Genomic DNA, 19,360 nt, shown 5'->3' on the forward strand with positions numbered 1-19,360 from the left:
AAAGGTTTTCCCAATAAATGGAAAATAACCTAAATGATTTTGATTCATAAAAATGGTGCAAAATTAGACGTCTGAAACTACAGGCCAGTATCTTTACTCAATGGGTTCTATAAAATTTTTGAAAAAATTATATCTAAATTCCTAAATTTTCAACTTCGTAATATATTATCTAGTAATCAACATGGTTTCAAGTCTGGAATGTCTAAAACTACTAACCTACTTACTTTTCTTAATCCTGTATATAATAAAGTTAACAATAGAAGTCAGGCAGATGCAGGTTATTTAGACATGACAAAGCCTTTGATCCAATTTTGGCCTATGTGACAATTATGATAATTGGTTTTCAGGTTACCAATAGATGTTTTTTTGTATCTATCAATAATCATAAATCATCTCTGTAGAATGCTTGTTCTGATGTACCTCAGGGAGAAACACATTCACCTCTCCTCTTTAAAATATTTATTAACGATATTACCAAGGTACTCAGCCACTCAGTTGGTATTCTTTCTGCTGATAATCAAAAAGTCTATAAAATTATTTCTTCATTAAATGATTGTCTATTATTACAAGAAGACATTATTGAAGTCAATAATTGGTGTTTACAAAATCGGTCAGACTTAATAAAGATATAACCAAAGTCATATCATTCAATAGGAAATACCATCTGATCGATTATGAGTGCAAATAAACTAATTCTTTAATCTCTAACTCCCCGTTCAGGAAGGATTTTAGTGTCACTCTAGATTCTAAATTATATTTTCGTAAACATGTTGATTATTTATATTCTCATGCTTGAGAATATAACAAAATTATCAATTCTAATGTAACTAATTCAGACTAAATTATCTCACTCTATTTGGCACTTATAAGATTAAAGTTATAATATTGTTCAATTATCTCAAATGGCATTAACCACACTGATATTGAAAAAATTTAACATATTCAAAATAAAGTTAGCCAATTAATTATTCTCACAAACTAATTTAACTCCCCTTGTAGACCGTACGGCCTATCGTGATGCACATTTTGTTCATAATTGTATATTTCTAAATTCAGTTGCTTACTTCTTCTTGACAACACCGGCTTGAGAATTCCCCAATTTTATTCCCACTCACATTCAACCCTTGTAGACCTTGTAGACCGTACGACCTATCGTGATGCACATTTTGTTCATAATTGTATATTTCTAAATTCAGTTGCTTATTTCTTCTTGACAACACCGGCTTGAGAATTCCCCAATTTTATTCCCACTCACATTCTACCCTGTGTACTCTTCATACTACTAATTATATTATTTACAGTTTTATATTAAATTATAATAAATTTTATTTGAATCCCAATAGTGTATAACAGAAAGTGCAAAATTAAATTTTTTTTTATTTCGTGCACTGGTCACGAAAGTCACGAAAAAGTCACGAGTTGTGGAAAAGGTCACGAAAGTCCTGAAAAAGTCACTTATTTTTTTCAATATCTGTAAAAGTCACGAAAAATATTTCTGGGACATATAAACAGACCTGAATTATAATTCCACTTGTCTGTTGTTGACGAGACAACGTCTTTGGAAGCGATCGATTACGGTATTGAACGACTGGCGCCAGCTGTAAACAAATCAGCCTGGAGTTGTTTATAGCCTTCCCCCTCCTCTCAAGCATCTGTAGCGGTGTAATGTTGCTATGTACAAGCTTCGCTTCTACCAACGGCTGCTACTAGTTTTGTGTTTGCTATTGAAGGCACATCTTCATAATGTTTTGCAGTAATGTTAGTAAAGCGAAATTTTTACGTCGTATAAAAAACACATTCAGTTCTTTAGTATTAAAGAATTAGCAGATGTTTCGTTCGTATCTATTTATAGGTAGTATTAATAGGGAAGTTCATTACTCGTTTCTTTAATGTTGATACTAAGTAAAGATGAGCTGTTTCCTTATATTTCCGTCTCGTTGATTTCCGTGCGTTTCGTGTTATGAAAGGAAGAAAAATTTTGTTGTCATGTATTTAATCTGCTAACCCGCCTCGTCTTGGAAACTAAGGTAGGTAAATTTTGTGCCCCCATTATATTCTTTATCCATATGCCTTAGGCCGTGTCTGAAACGGTAAATTTTGCATATATCATCACGATCGCATATTGTGTACAAAACACGTTGCATAGGTTATGTTGTACTTTCATTTTTATGTTTTAGGCCCGGTACACACTATCCATAATAATTTACTTATTGAGTAAAGTTACTTAAACCTTCACAAAAGGCTGCGATTAAATATGATGTCCCTTACCTATGTTTTTTTATTTATGTTTCTGTTACTTTCAATTGGGTTAAGCTCTCACAAAATTACTACACTTTGTATTTTGGTTTAATGAAAGGTAATTGTTAAGAATCGCTATTGATAATAAAGGCAATGTTTATCAATAAAAAATGCTTCTGTTATGAAAAGTAGTCGCCAGTAAAAAAAAGTACACTTAACGCATGTAATCACTGTTGCATTAACAATGGAAATTAGTAGTCTGTTATCTTTTTTTTTGCATGGAATTTTTGTTAACCTATTTGCTTTTTTTATATATTTGTTATGTAGGCCTAACTTACTAGCAATCAGATTTTGGTTTTAAACAGCAATTTTTATTACACTCAATTGACTTTAGATGTTTGTTTTGTAGGTTTCTGTGGTCAAAAGGAAAGATGCCTGGAAAATGTACTTTTAAAGAGTTCTGGATTACGGATGATGGAAACAGGTTTTCCAAGTGGCTGCGTCCAGTTGAAGGTGATAAATATAAAGCATATTGTACTTTCTGCAAGTCAAAATTTAATGTAGGACACAGTGGATTAGGGTCTGTAAGGGTTCATGAGAGTGGTAAAAAGCATGTGGAACTTTCTAGTGCCATTCTACATGGAAAGCAATGTACATTCAATTTTATGAAGTGTTCCAATGAAGCAGCACAGTGCTCAACATTGAGGGTGGACAGTGTTTCTCTGCCATCAACTTCAACAACTTCTGAAGATAAGCCTCCTCTTACTTTCTCTTCTTCTAGTGAAAGTGAGATACCACAAACATCAGGCAACTTGAATAAATTTTTTGATGGTAATGTTTGGAAAGCTGAAATATTGTGGGCGTTGAATAAGGTGATGACTCATGGATCAGATAGAGGTGCTTGTGTTGCCAGTGATCTTTTTCCAGCAATGTTTCCAGACAGTGTAATTGCTCAAAAATTTAAAATGCAAAAGGAACAAACTGGGGTACTTGGTTACATTTGGCCTGGAACCATTTTTTCAAGAGAAACTGTCAGAGAATTTGAAGAAGTGTCCATTTTTTGCTGTTTCATTAGATGAGAGCCTTAACCGTATTGCCCAGAAAGGTCAGATGGACATTATTGTACGTTACTGGGATCCTACAGTAAACATGGTTTCAACCCGCTACTTAAATTCATTGTTTTTGGGTCATTCAAGTGCAGCTGATCTTCTTGATGCATTTACATCAGGAATGTATCAATTAGGACTGCCCCTGAAAAATGTTTTACAAATTGCAGTTGATGGACCAAATGTCAATTTGAAATTCCTGAAGGACTTTAGTCATATGATGCAAGAAATTTCAGATAATGAAGATGACAAGAAATTAATTGACGTGGGCACTTGCTCACTACATACTGTCTATGGTGCTTATAAGACAGCCCATAACAAATGTGAATGGCACATAAATGTCTTTCTTCAGTCTTTGTACTATCTGTTTAAAGATTTCCCATCACGCAGAGCAGATTATATTCGTGCTAGTGGATCTAGAGAATTTCCACTTAAAATGTGTGCGATTAGATGGGTGGAAAACTCTAGCGTGATTGACAGAGCTCTGAAAATGATAGTTCATCTGAAGAAGTATGTAGCACTTGTTGAGCCCAATCCACCTCAAACAAAGAATTTTTCAACTGTGCAAGATTTCCTGAAGGATTCACTTCTTGAAGCCAAACTGTATTTTTTGCAGTCAGTTGCAGGTGAAGTTGAACCGTACTTAAAACTTTTTCAGACTGATAATCCATTACTGCCATTCATGTATGCAGAACTCTATTCACTGGCACAAAGTATTGCAAGTAGAATGTTGAAGAGTGATGTAATGAGTAATGTCAAGAATGTAAAACAGCTGTTGGCTATAGATGTGAAGAACAACCTTGCAAGCATGGCAAAAGTCGACATAGGTTTTGGAGCAAAACATAGCTGTAAGAATGTTAAAGAAATTGATGTACAAACATTCAGGAGAGACTGCAGAAATTTCTTGTTGGCGATGTTCTTGAAACTTACTAGTGCAAAGTCACCATTATGAAAAATCATGGTGAAAGGCGCTTCTTGCTTCTCACCAGCTGTAATGTTGAGTGAAACATTAAGAGCACAGCATGTTACAATTGCCCTCGATGAGCTTACGTCAAAGCACCATGTTTCAAGCATAGAGGCTGACCAGATAATGAAAAATTATCTTGCAATTTGTGACCAGCCATTTGTTCAGGAAAAGTTGAAGACATTTGAAGTCAGTGTTCACAGACTAGATACATTTTTGTATGAGCTCTTAACTAGTGAAAAAGCAAGCAAACCTTTGATTTCTTTTTGCACTATGATCTTGACGATGTTCCATGGAAAAAGTGCGGTCGAAAGGGGTTTTTCAGTAAACAGAGAGTGTTTGGTGGAAAATTTAAGCGAACATTCTCTTATTTCTCAAAGGAGCGTATATTCTGCAGTACAGTCTGTATGTGGTGTACAAAATATTGAAATTTGTAGTAGGATGCAAATTTTTTTGTAATTACGTAACCTAAGTGATTCAGAAAATTAAGGTCAAGAAAAAGTCACTAATTTTATTTCTGAAAACTTGGTAGACACCCTGGTGCATAATTATAAGTCCATTGCTGTTATTTTTAGTAATATAAATAAGCCATTTTTGTGTTATTTTGTGTCCTTCAATGTTATTTTGAGTTTTCTTGTGTTTGCCTTTATTTACTGTATAAGTGTTTGTGTATATCTGTTATCACTGCTAATGTGTGGTACTCTTGTCCTCGTGTGTTGGCCTTCTGCCGTAGTTCTACCTGCTGGTACCGATGGTGGTGGGAGTCCATACCTTTGCGGTGATTACTATGTATTTGTCTTTACGTGTCGTGCCCACCATTAAAGTCTTATGACTGTCTGTGGAAAAGTTACAAATTTAAATAAAATAAAAATAAAAAATAAAAACCATATAAATAAAATTGAAATATTTTTTCTACATACACAGCATTATTATAGGTTCTCAGTAACTTCCTTTTGAAAAGGTTGCAAATATAAATGATTGAAGAGTAATCTACTATAGTTTCAGAATCCATTGGATTATTGAACTAAGCTCACATGTCCTAAAGTAAACTGGTCAGTTTCTAGCAGTTTGACAATCACCAGTAACAAAGCCACAACAAAAATTTGGCTAGCAGGAAGTATGTCCAACATTATGTCACTGAAATAAATTATGAATCATAACCATGTACAACAAACTTTGGAATAATTAGCAGTCAACATATGTGCAAATTAAGTAGATATCTTTACTTGGTTATGAACTTATAAAATTTATTTTAAGGACTTACAATTTTCAACTTAAGCACAAGGGCTTTCAACTGTTCTTCCACATGTTACCAAAAACTACTTTGATCAATTAATTAACTAATTATGTATTTAAAATATAGTGGTGTTTGATGCCTCGAAAAAGTCGAAGTTGAATCAAAGTTTGTTGACTCTGATTCAAAGTTAACTCCAAGAAATTTTTTCGAAGGAATCATCAATGACATATTATAGTTTAATGGCTTTATTCAACACTAGTATAATGATCATTGATGTAAATATTATCACTTTATTTAGTAAAATAGAGTTCAAAAAAGGTGTATTTTTATTTTTAACTTCAAAAGCAAAAATAATTTAAATAATATTTTCAGTGACGGCTGGCAGCAGCAATTTCATGTTTACATTCATGTTTACAATTTCATGAATGTTAGCAGTGACATGATTTTAAATTAAAAAACAAACACGTTTACATAAAAAAATTTTGTGCGCTGAGAAAACTGTATATAAATATTAACAGGAAGATTTGTTTCATCCCACATACCTTAAAAAAAATTCAAAATTATTACTTATAGTGCCAATCAAAAGAGGATATTTGTGAATTATCTACTATATACATTGAAACACTTTAATGTCTCAAAGAAATCTAATTACAGTGGTTGGCCATCCTGGTAGCATCAACATATTATTGTGCATCTCCAAATTTAAACTTAATATTAAATTACATAAATGTTTGCCGGGTTTTATCGCATAATGGTTGCACACGCGTAATCGTCACAACCATATTTTAGGCTGCCAAAATTGGGATAAAAAAACTTCTCGCGTAAACGTCGCATGATGTTTTTGGTCCCGCTAGTAGATGCCGAGCGCTTTGTGTAGGTATCTTTTCCGTATAAAACGATGTATTTTAAAGTATAAATCTAATATTTATTCGGTCATTACCACTTACTTAATAAATTAACGGAAAAATACGAAGTTGTTTGACGTGTAAATTTTCTTATAAAAACGTTTTTAAACGTTATTTCATTTATCTGATCGTCTGCATCACCGCTGTGTAGGTATAATCTAAAATTGAATTTCGGTCATTACCACTTATTTATTTAATTAACAGAAATACAAAGTTGTCTGACGTGTAAATTTTCTTTTAAAGACGTCTTTAAACTGTATTTCCTTTATTTGTTTGTCTGTGTTACCGCGGTGTACCGCTTATAAAAATTTAGCCAGCGCATCATTCATGTTTGGTTATGTTGCTTCCCGTATAGAGCGCACGCACATAGTGGAATATCGATATCTCGCCGATTGGATGCAACGCGCGCGCTCTCTGTCAGGTGCCGAGTTAACTACATTTGATAGCCCAAATTCTTTCGTGGCAAGTGTGTACTACAACACGTTAGTTCACGTCCGATTCAAGTGGCTTGCGTTCGCGTTAGGGTTTTGGTTATTCTATTTAAAGTTGAAGAAAGGTTTTTGTTTAAGGAATTATTAATGTAGATTGTTTGGCATGCTATTGTATACTCCACCTTTTTTAAAATAAACGTAATTTCCATAAACTGGTTTTGTTTTATGAATAACTTTATCTAACAAAAATTTTTTTTTCCTCATAATCGTCGCACCCCTACTTTTTAAACTTGATTTTCGAATAAAATGTGCAACGATTATACGAGAAAACACGGTATTTCAGTTTCAGCACTAAACAGTTTTTTGGTAGTTACAAATGACTATGCTGCATTCCTGATGTTAAAATGTGAAATTTTTTTGTAGTTTGAAAATTATATTTAAGTTAAGTTAGTGGAAGTGGTGGATACTTTTATTTTTTTAATTTTGTTTCTTTGCACAATGAAATATTATACTAAATCCTCTACAAAATGGTTTTCTGTGTATTAAAGTATGGATTTCTGCCACAGATGTTGGAATTGGGAAGTAAACAATCTCACAAAATTTCTATTTATGCCAATGAACAAGTCAACACAATATTTGGCTGTTAGTATTTGTTTAACATCGAAACTCACGGGATGGCATCAGTTATTTTTCCCGTATGTACACTGTATATGAGACATGCTGTTGATAGTTTTGCATCTGAAAGGTAAAATATCAATCTATATGTTCCGAAGTATTATTCTTACTGTGTTTATGTGGATTATTATATATAATGAACATGATATCAGTGACACGCAAACATGATCATGAGGAAGACAATCCTATCCCCAGAACAAGCAAACAGTCTCAAAGTACGCCGGCGAATGTAATATACTTATTCATAGACAGGAGTGGTGGTCTAGCGAATACTCAATGTTAGAAATCCAAGATGCTGTCAATGCTGAGCTTGTTAGCTTGCTAAATATCAGTGAAATTAGCTTGTTCAATGCTTATGAGTGGAGGCATGTTCATGGACTTGTTGAAATTCTTCAGCCACTCAAAGAAGCAACTAAAGATATGAGTGGTGACAAGTATCCAACCAGTTCAATTGTTATTCCAGTAATGCAAATTACTGAAAGAAAAACCAAATTGAGGATATTATTAGTATTGCCAAAACATTAATGCAAACAAACTATTATGGAGGAGTTCCCAATGTACTCTGAAGATCATATTTATTAGGTGGCCACTATAACTATAACTAATCCTCATTTTCGCAATGTTCTGTCAGATAAAGTGCTGATTTCAACCCCACTGTCAGCTGAAATTAAGAAATTAGAACGCTGAACCTAAACCACATTGCACAAGTACCGATTAGACAATGTACCAAATGAAACAACAGCTACTGAGGATTCAGAAATACCTGTATTTAAAACGAATGGGGCTTAACAGAAAAGAAAATCCATACAACTGGTGGATAATAATAGGACACAATAGATATCCAAAACTTTCTCAACTAGCTCAAAAATATTTGCCCATTCCTGCAACCCAAGTCAACAGCAAACAAATCTTTTCTGCAACTGGAAATTCATCATAGAAAAACATCAGCGTCTTCTGCCAAAGCACATGCGAGAAATGGTTTTTCTTCATTCAAATGCAAACATTTTATTTTCTGGTTAGGATAAACTGTAAATAATCAGCACATTCCAGTTAATAATATAACTAATAATATAACTCTTGTGTTTGATTTCTTGTAAATATTGTTAACATTTGAATCAAAGTAATCCAGTTACAAACATTTTTACTAAACTAGTGTGTTACTAATATAGAGAAGGTTATTTAAAAACATTATTTTAAAAATAAATGTACAGATATCGGACTTAAAAAAATGCAATTATTTTGTTAAAAGTTATGATTTTGACTTCGGAAGATTTGAAATTTAGACTTTGACACTAGAAAGCACTTTGAACACTCCTATTGTAATAAAATATGTAAATAAGCAATAATTACCACAGCTCCAATTCCCCAGATATTCTTATTGTACAGAAAGTCCAGGTTGTTTCTTCTCAGATACAGGAAGCCGGCTACAAGACCAAACAGCATGATGAGTGCCGCGGTCCCAGAGTAATTTGGCGGCCGGAACACTCGAATCTACAAAATGCAGCAATCATCAGAGTTTACATACACTATACCTCCTGAGGGCTACAAACAAACCTCTACTGTTATGTTCACCAATGGAGGGTATTCACTTACCTGTACATCCGTCCTCTCTCCGATCCACTTGGCAAGTGCTTCTGCTGCGAAACCAACCCTCTGGATGTCCATGGTGTCACTCTGCTTTGGCTTGGATTTCGGAGGGAAGTGCATGAACACTGGAGCCGTGTTCAGGCGAAGCTGAGTTCAACACAAACAGCATTTGAAAGTAATGATTATGATTCGCTTCTGAAGATTATGTCAGGTAAAAGTTTGTATAAAGTATGGATAATTCAACTCTACATCACATTCTTGGCTGATGTGGTTTATAAATTAAACTACTTAATACAACATGGAAACAAGTTTAGTAGCAAAAATTTCAGCAGGAGTTCTGTAGCAGAAACAAAGCAATAAGGTGATAATACTGCACTCATGGTCAGAGAGTCAGAAATCATAGTTGTTTGAGAAGGAAGCCATTAGTTGATTTGTGGAATAGAGAGCAACATTGACACGTCTAATCTTTGTGTCTTAAACTACACAGGAGGCTCTAAAAACTAAACCACTTCATTACAAGTGCTTGAAGTAAGACTAATACTGTGATTATGTTTGTAATATTAGTTAACATCTGGTAACTTTTATTAAAAAATTGTCACATTATATAACAAAATAATTATGTATATAAAATATATTTTTACTGTTCTATGGAAGATTGCATTTTTAAGACAGGTAATTATAACAAAAAATTTTAGTTTGACATTTTAATAATTTTCCATCAACAAGTACAGTACTAGAAAAATGAAGCTCTATTTTGTTTATTGAAAGAATGAGTAGACGAAAGCTTAATGTCTCACATGAATATGTAAAAAAAGCATAATTGTATGTGAGAAAGACTATAATAATGTTTGCTTGCTACACTATGTATATTTAACATTTAAAATGTAAAGTATCGTAGAGTAAATATGTATTTATTCAGATTTATTCTGTTTTAAAAATTTTCAACCCTCTGTTTTAACTAATAAAACCTAAAATGGAGTTGCAACTGCTACAAAAACCTACTGAAATACTTGTCAAGCCAAAGCCACCTGTACACACATTCTTTAAAAACATTTTTTATTATAATTTCATTAATATTCAGTTCCTGGAATAATGTAAAGTTCTTATTCCTTCTTTTTAAATATTTAATGAACTTTAAAACAACAAATGAATGAATTCTTAATTATAGTGGTGATGTGTTTTCTGGGACTGTGCATGAAAATAAGTCCCACCGCACAATAGGACAGAGAAAAAAAGTGATATACAGTTAATTGAAAAAGTATTCGTCCATGAACTTGGTTAAGATAGAATTAATAAAAATATTATAAAATCAACTCTACTCTATGTTTCATTCAAGTCATCATTCAAACTACCTTCGACTGTAAACATAAATGCAAAATAATTTTTATTGTCATGGAATAGAAATAAATACAAGTGGTCATAAAAGAGGTCAGGATTAGTAAAGTAATAGGTTTTGTCCACTTTGTCAACTGTTGAATCATGTGTGTATAATTGAGGCAGAAGCATATCGGGTGCACGGATTCAGAGTTGACTAGATGTCTGCGAGTGAGCAGCCACCTGCAAGGTAGAATGAGTAAGACAAGAGAACAAACTGTTGTTGAAAGGAATGAACTAGTCAACTACAATAAGTCACAACAAAAGATTTTTTAACTACTCAAACAACAATAGCTAGTACTGTATTTCCCCACACATGGGTCACCCCTGCGTATAGGTCATACCTATAATTTTGGGCATAAAAAACTAAAATTTTCAGCATAAGGATCACCCTAGAATTAGGGTTGCAACATATGTTGATCTGCCTTCAGTAGAGTTCCATGGATACACGTGAAGTCTCTGTGTCCTGTGTCGTGTTGCAGCTTACAGGGGCGTAAGAAATACAGCAATGGTGTTGACCCTCAGTTATTTATTTACTACAGGAGGTGTGAGGTGGCAGTCCCGCACCCATTCCCCCCCTCCTATTTTCAACCCCTCCAATTCCCGTACTACCTTACAAAAATACAAAGGCGAAGACTGCTGTTTTTTATATTTGTGCTTCCCATCCGTCTTTGTATTTTTTACCCCCCTCCCCTTGCCAAAGAGAGAGGAGGTGGCATGCTACTATTTGTCAGTTCCTTCTACAAAAAATAGAATGCATGTTACCGGCAAACTTATGTGGGGCTGGAACAATATAAAAGACGCACTTATGAACACAATGAATGCTACAGTTATGTCTAGAAATGTTCAGTTGAAAGCATAGGAAATCTCATGCAAAAACAATGTATGGGCACAATTGTGTCATAAAACCTGTCGAGATTTACACGTTAATTGTGTATGGTGCCAGTTCATGGGACATTTACAATGATGAGAGGGAGGGAGAATCATCATGAACCACAATCGGACGACCAAGGAAGCTGACACGATGAGAAGAGAGAAGCGTGGTGCAGCTGGTGCAGCTGGTGCAGCAAAATCCTCATGTTTCTGGTACTGCACTTCGATCCGATACAGAAGCTGCTTCAGGGAAGAACATCACCATCAACACAGTAAGAAGGGTGTTCTAATACAGAGATGGACTAGTGGGATGCATAAGCTGGTGCCAATTTGCCCATCATAAGAAAACACCATCATAAGAATGCACCAGAAGCCTCTACACACAAAAAAAAAAGTCTAAAAAATTGGCCCCGCCAAATTGCGCAACTGTCTCTTGTCCTTCCTTTTATCAATGCCACACACAATGTTCCAGAAACATACTTGTAGCTTTCAAATAAATCCAAACATAAAATACAGGCATAAAAAACATATTTGAAATTAATAAAATACTGAAAAATTGTGTAGCCACAAACAATAACCTAGCAAACAGTGAGAACCAAAAAAACTGTTAAAAGGCTTTAAAGAGTAAAACAACCAAATATCAAAATTATGTATAAGAATATTAAGAATGATAAAACACAAGTATGAAAACTATGTTTCTATGACCAAATCACCAGCTGATTCTACTGCATTACTTAAAAACAAGTAAAAAAAAAAAACTTTTGAAAAGCTGGGAAGGGCAGGGGTCTGCAACGCTATAGTGTACAGAAGATGGGCATAGATAGCACCTATTACTGTCATCAAGATAATGATCCGAAACATACCGCTGGGGTCGTCAAGGAATGGCTGTTGTACAAAACATCTCATGTTCTGCAAACACCACCTCAGTCATCAGATTTAAAACCCATTCAGCAATTATAGGCTATCACAAAATAAACCAAACATTCCACACATCTTTTTAGAATAAATACCAAGGAGACAATGAAATGCCACCAAGTATTGAATTGCTGTGTATAACTGTGAACGGTTTTTGTTATTGTGCTTGATGAATACTTTAGCATCATTATTTTTCTGCATTGGTTTATATTCATTTTGTTCGTTTTCAGAACATTTGATTTGAGAGATATTTTTAACAGTCAGTAAAATTATCTAAAATGTCAATTAAACCAGATAATGTGTATCAATAGACACTAACTTTTAGCATTTATGTATTTTGTCCCTTTCACTGTCTATGGTCATTGGACGAATACTTTTGCGACTAATTGAACATGTGTTGCAAACATTTTTTGTTCAAAATAATATATACTCGTGTAAGTACATTGTACAATATTAATTCAGCCCCAAATCGCCTGCTAACCTAGATCTCCATTATCCTAAGATAGGCTCAGTCCCAATATTGATCTGAATCAGTTTGTTAAGTCACTGAAGAACATAATTTAACGGAAGCTTGAATTTTGTAGAATTTATTACCAATGTTCTGCCACAAATTACTAGCTTTGCATATTACCATTCCAACAACTTGTGATGATAAATGCATAAAATGATACCTAGGCATTCCTTAGAGCGCATTTCAAAAATATACATATTCATACACATAAATATTCATTCTCAGCACCTTTAAGAACTCAGAACTTCAGGAATGGCTGCTACCTGAATTCACCTATATAAAGCCTATAATAAAAAAATACTACTGTTTATACAAGTACATTATGCCTTATTTATAAATAGGACTCACCATCTGAAAGACATCTGGTCCTTCATCAAAATCAACCATTGCAAAAAAAAGCTTGTTGGAAAACATCTGGGAGTAGCGAAATGAATTGGCAACAATTTGAAACTCATCATGCGCATGTCTGGAACACATCAGTTACAGTATTAACCAATAATAGCCAAGACGAATACACATACAAAATAGAACACAAAAGTCAAAATTATTTCAGAAACTGTAAACTCAAACTCTTGATTAATTGAGGGGAGGGGGGTAAAGGAAAAGAAAAGGGGGGGCCCTGTCTTTGCCATATTTTTACGTGAGAAAATTTTAAATAGGTTTTATTTTTTGGGATCTGCAAAACTGTGGGTTTTTTTTCTTATAGATCTGCAATTGTTAGACTAGGACCCTAGGTACTTATAACTAGATAAGACAATCAGAGGTGATTTTAGAGGGAGGCATATGGGAACATGCCCCCCTTAAATTACGTATACTCTTAAAACTATATTTATAACTATAGACAGTATGTATATGTTACTATAATATATTAGAATGTAATCAAACAGGCCATATTTGTAAAACAAATAAAATTGAAGGAATACACCACAAATTCTATACCTTGGCATGCATCTTTTTTAAAAATAATATAATAGACTTGATTTTTTGTCATACTGTGCCTCTCCAGGTTATAGTCATGAATCGACCCCCCCTCCCCCGAGACAAGTGTTCTCCCTCATAGCGAATATAATCAGCTGTCCTGCAACGTGACTGTATGTAGCAGCCTGTACTAACACACTTGGACCAAAAATTCCAGTTGAGGATGATTTTTGCACCAGATGATTACTGAGGAGAATATCAAAGTTCTAAAGTTCTTGTGGTACTCATTTGTTTTTTGCAATGTAGAGGTGAGACACACATGCATGTCACTTGTACTGAACTCAGTTTGTTAGGGGGAGAGATAGACACTGAACGACATGACACGTACAATTTTGGAGACAACAATTTATAAGTTGTAAAATTTCATTTGTAATTTATTATTGAAAATTTACTTATTAAGAAATAGCAAAAATTCAATGGTGTGCCTGAAGTTGATAGTGATGAGGTGGAAGAAAAGAGTGTTTTTCCCTGTGAAATTATTAGGGTTTTAGATTTGAATTATTATTTTTTTACAAATTACTGTAACCATAATAAAACTATGAATAGCCATACGTAACTTTTTTCAGTAATATGTGCTTTCTGCCTCAGCCAAGAACAATTTCCAATAGTAAATGATAAAAAAAAAAAAAAATGATCTAATACAGCAAAAGGTCTTTAATCTGCCATGTTCAGGACCTGTGCCACGCCAAAAAAGAGATTTTGTACGATTACAGAATGTCAATTTTGTTTTAATGGAAATGCCAAATGTGAAAAGTAACTCGCTAGAAAATGGGAAGGGGTGGAAAGGGGGAATGTACTGATATTAAAACCAACAATGATACGCTATGAGCATACTGAAAAAGCAGGAAGCGCAGTAATGCGACCTAGCTGCCGAGGGCAACAGTTGGAATCCACCCAAACACATTAGGGCAGTGACAACAATCAGATCAAGCTCTCGTTAAAAACAGTTTTGGCTACGCTATAAAACACACACTTTAATGCACAGGCAAACGCTAAAAAAGGTTAACAACATGGTAGTGAAACTTCAAGAAAGAGAACTCTCAACTAGGTACGAGGTGGGTACATTTTCTTCTCCATGAGGAGAAAATGATAATTTTCTTCTCCATGAGGAGAAAATGATATAGACATTAGCCGTCCTTGGCCAACTCAATAACTTCTGCACATTTGTTCCACTTACCTCACAAGACAAAACCCCATGATCTACTAACAATTCAAACAATAATTCCCAGAATCCACTAAACCTGCATGGTATACCTGCCAAGGTATAGCCGATTCACCACTTCAGACATGCTCCCTGAAACACCAGAAATTTGAAAATACTACGAAACTTGATATCTGCCGGATTAAAGACTGTGCCAAACCATAGAATGCCGGATTTAAAACCTTTCACCATACCTTTTACATCGCAGGATGACATATTTCTTCTATTCGTTCTTCTCCCAATAGGTTTTTACTGTGGTAGGTGTGATCCACACACAACAAGGGATTCATTTGAGTTGGGGAATTATAAGAGTGTGTATCAGCTAGGCAGACTTAGAGTAGCTGATACTAGTTCTTCCCCAGTAATCCAATCTGTTTCCAATGGGTTTTACTCATACAATTTCCATTTAGTATGGATTGTCCTTAACTGATGCAGGCTTAACCGAAGGATTCTTTAATTAATTTCAACGCTTTATTCAGTGAGAAACTAGCCATGAAAGGATATCTGAATGCTTTACACGCTAACACAACCTAGTGCATCAACAAAGAAATACTTTTTGGCTGCATTTGTTTGCATTTTCGCATTTTTCAAACTCTATGGTCAACAATTTTCAATTTTTATACATTCCAATTAATCATTAGACAGTCGTTGATAAACATAAAATGTTGTAGACAGCAGTTGGCTGGTTCAACAACCAATAATTGTTACATTAAAAAAAACACATACTATACATACAAGGATCCTTTCATGAAAGTTGACAGAAATGGTTGGCATCCTTCAAAATACACTTATCAAGGACCTTTAGGCCAGTGGTTCTCAAAGTTTACCGTTTCATTGCTCTTTTTTGTAAACAAATTACTACTACTACTACTATTATTATTATTATTATTATTGTTTTAATGCAGTTTATTGGACATAACCCATTGCAGTTTTGCACTGTTTGAATTAGAAGTTTAACATTTTTTTGTTCGTGCTGTCGTCATTGTGTTGTCCATTATACTTGTTTAATTTTATCGTCGGTTCCATTTTCCAGACATCAGCTGACTCAGTCTTATTTTCTGTGAATTTTTTAACTTCATATTTTTTTCTTCTGAATTTTTTCATGACAAACAGTGCAAAACTACAATGATGTATGTCCAAAAAACTGCATTAAATCAAAATCCCCCATTGCATTAATCATTAAAGAACATATTATTATTATTATTTATTTATTTGACCAAATTAGGTTTTTCTTGAACAGTGACTTAATTATTATAACATATTCTCATAAATTTATATATAGTTCACCAACAATTATTAGTAGGATTTTAAAGAAAGTTTTAGAACCACTGCTTTAGGCTAAATGGTCTTTAAAGGATGTATTCAGAAACACCATAAGTGTTTTAAAGCAAGTTGACTAAGACCATAGGAGTGATCAAGATTAAGTTTACATGAGAAATGAGGGTTATATCCTCTGTACTTCGTAAGATTATGTAGGTTGTGGTGATCAGGAATCAGATAAAAACTTAGAAACTATCTTCTCTTTTCATTTCCTTTACCAATAAAAAAAAGTACAGGTTTTTGTTTACAAACAAGTAAGCCACATTTCCTTATTTTCGCTGGCTTCAATGTCTCTTAGGCTTCTTAATCTTTACTTCCACAACTGTGAGAGCACTATTACTTTTTATAGACTTTTTTGTATGTTCCCTTAAAAAAACATTGCACAGATGTAGACAATAATTGACCTAAAACAGGCAACTAAACAAATAAAAGTTAGGAACTTAATACAAAAAAAAATTTAAGGAGAAAAGTTATTCCGGACCTACCTGCATATGGAACACTGACGCTGAGGTGCCATTGCAGTGAACATGACCACCATAGAATAGTTGCGGGGCGTAGCTTTCACGTAGTCCCGGAACTTGTTGCCATTGAAACGGAGAATGGACTTCTTAACCGTCATGTCCGTCAGTTGCTGCACTCTATCACCTAAACTCAAACCCTGAAAACATACAATTAAAAGTATATTTTAGCTATCAAATCTTTTCTCCCTGGTAATTAAATAGGAGAGCGGCACATCAGAATAAACGTACAATATTTGCCAATTTTCTGAAGTTTTAATTATTCTGTAAAACGGCATTGCGATATTTCAAGTAGTTAACTGGTAACTTCTAGTTTTAACAGTTAGTTATGTTAGCTATATTTAAAATACTGTTACAAGGACTCTAGTGATGAAACTGGCCAGCCAGCTCACATTCCTGCCTGCAGTTGGGGCATGATACAGGTAGCACATGACCTCTATTACTACTACATGCCCAATCCCATTTGCTTCGGTGCCTCACTACCCCCTTCCCCTTTCTCAACGCTTTGCCAATGAGCCCAGAGATTCTCTGCATCTCTCGACAGGGTAAATATGTAGTGTAGCGGTATTTGCGAAAAATAATGTTAAAAATCCGAAAATACTTCCAAATACTTTAGGAGCTATCGCCGTTTTTATTTTGTAATACAAGACCTGTGATATAATTCAACCACCGCCATTTTTTTTTATTTTGCCGTGTGTTCGTGAATGCCTAATTAATTAAAATGGTCGATTAGGTCAGGTCAGTTACATTATAAATACATTCAAAATAAGCGGACATTAAAAATAATATGAATTAATTTTAATGGTTGTTTAGTTTTAAAGTATTTATAATGTAACTGACCTGACCTAACAAACCGGGACAAAGGATGAACAGTAGGAACTCACGAATTTTTTTTTTAATTATTACTTGCGCAACAATATCCAAATAACAAATAAAACATTAAAATTTGAAACGTTAAAAACTCACCTAAGTTAGAGGCGGGTAAACAATGGTGAAAGCCGCAAGGAAAAAAAATTTCATACTCATAAACAAGAAACAATGGTGAAAGCCAAAATTAATATCTCTTAAAGTATTTGGAATTTCTTATCTCCGCCGGGTTTAATGAAAAGAGGAAGTTAAAGAGCATAGAATAAAAGTATTTTCGGAATTTTTAAATTTTTTTTAACAAATATCGCCGACTATGAAAATTAAAAAATTCTATATCTCCTAAAGTATTTGGAATTTATTATCTCCGCCGGGTTTAATGAAAAGAGGAAGTGAAAGAGCATACAATAAAAGTATTTTCGGATTTTTAACATTTTTTTCCCGCAAATACCGCTACTCTACGGTATGATCCCAGATGCGTGAAGTGGCATAACTAGGGAGCCATTGTTCTCGGAACTTTGAGAGATAAGTTGGAGAGTCTGTGAAACGACACTTCGGAGGGTTACGAGACCTCCAGGACATGCAGTATTTGGCAGGTACATAAACAGAGTGAGTGAATCCATTAAATAGTTTTCAAATGCCACTAATTTTAAGAACGTGCTTTATTCCACCTTTTTTGATTTTGAACCGACTTCAAAAGGCTATAACATGGGTAAAAATATTTTTGGGGCGAAATCTTTTTAGCAAACTTCTTGTCTCCACTGGTTGTAACTGCTGTAATTTTTTTTTAAGCAAATCAGTGATGGTGACCTGACACATTTTCTTGCTAATTGCCTTAATTAAAGTGGATTGGCTCTGGGCTATCCTTTCTGGAACTATTTTCCCATTCATAACAATACTATAAATTCATGTGAACAGTAGGTTAGCTACATTAAAAATACTGTCAAAATGTGAGAACCTTTGTGGTCATGTTAGGTCAACTACATTAATAATGTATTCATGATGAAGTACTGACGTCGTACCGACCATGGCCGTTAAGCCCGTGCTCCGCACCGCCAGTACCATATCCCGTTTTCAAAGTGCACTCCCAGCCCAGCCAGATTGAGTCAAGCGAGCGCCCCGGGCGTGACCTCAATTAACTGAATTAAACAATAGGACACGAAACCCCGGGGGCTCGACTACGGAAAACAATTCCCAAACGAGGCATTAGGACGAACTTAAGTAATCACAAGCAGTGAGCAAGTGCGTCGTAGAGATTCCGTGCGTGGGCGGCTCGCACGGAACAGAAAACAACCCTCGTTACTAGTCACAGCGGCTACTGGCCTTGATTCATTGGCCTATGATAGTGGTCGAGCCAAACTAGGGGAATTCAAACCCAAACAGCGCACATTGAGACAATTTGTAGTTAAATTTACAGTCGCCAACTTGGTGCCACTTTTTAAATTAATTAATCAATTAAAATAATTGTTAAGCCTTAGGCAAATATTTACCAGGTGCAAAGTTTTAATCAAGCACCTGGAGCATGTTTTTTACTCATCATATAACCAATTAAATTATTATAAGTTTTTGGTGCCGACTCACAAAGAAGAGAAAGTTTCTCTTCCTTGCGAGGCGGCCATGTTCGGCAGTCTCCAACCACTCCGCGACGGGAACAGACGTGTGT

The 19,360-nt window shown here is 34.6% G+C and overlaps 1 protein-coding gene across 1 annotated transcript in view; it reads right to left on the bottom strand.

Moving 5' to 3' along the window:
* The window catches only part of LOC134531110 (tumor suppressor candidate 3), a 44,737-nt gene that overhangs the window by 16,503 nt on the left and 8,874 nt on the right, over window positions 1–19,360 (bottom strand). Inside the window, exons 2-5 of the mRNA XM_063366660.1 lie at window positions 16,801–16,973; window positions 13,165–13,282; window positions 9,150–9,290; window positions 8,907–9,047 (exon numbers count right to left, since the gene is read on the bottom strand). Of these exons, the coding sequence (XP_063222730.1) occupies window positions 8,907–9,047; window positions 9,150–9,290; window positions 13,165–13,282; window positions 16,801–16,973 (573 nt within the window). The remainder of the gene's footprint in view (window positions 1–8,906; window positions 9,048–9,149; window positions 9,291–13,164; window positions 13,283–16,800; window positions 16,974–19,360) is intronic.

The sequence above is a fragment of the Bacillus rossius genome, chromosome 3 (genome assembly GCF_032445375.1).
Source record: "Bacillus rossius redtenbacheri isolate Brsri chromosome 3, Brsri_v3, whole genome shotgun sequence".
Taxonomy (NCBI): domain Eukaryota; kingdom Metazoa; phylum Arthropoda; class Insecta; order Phasmatodea; family Bacillidae; genus Bacillus; species Bacillus rossius.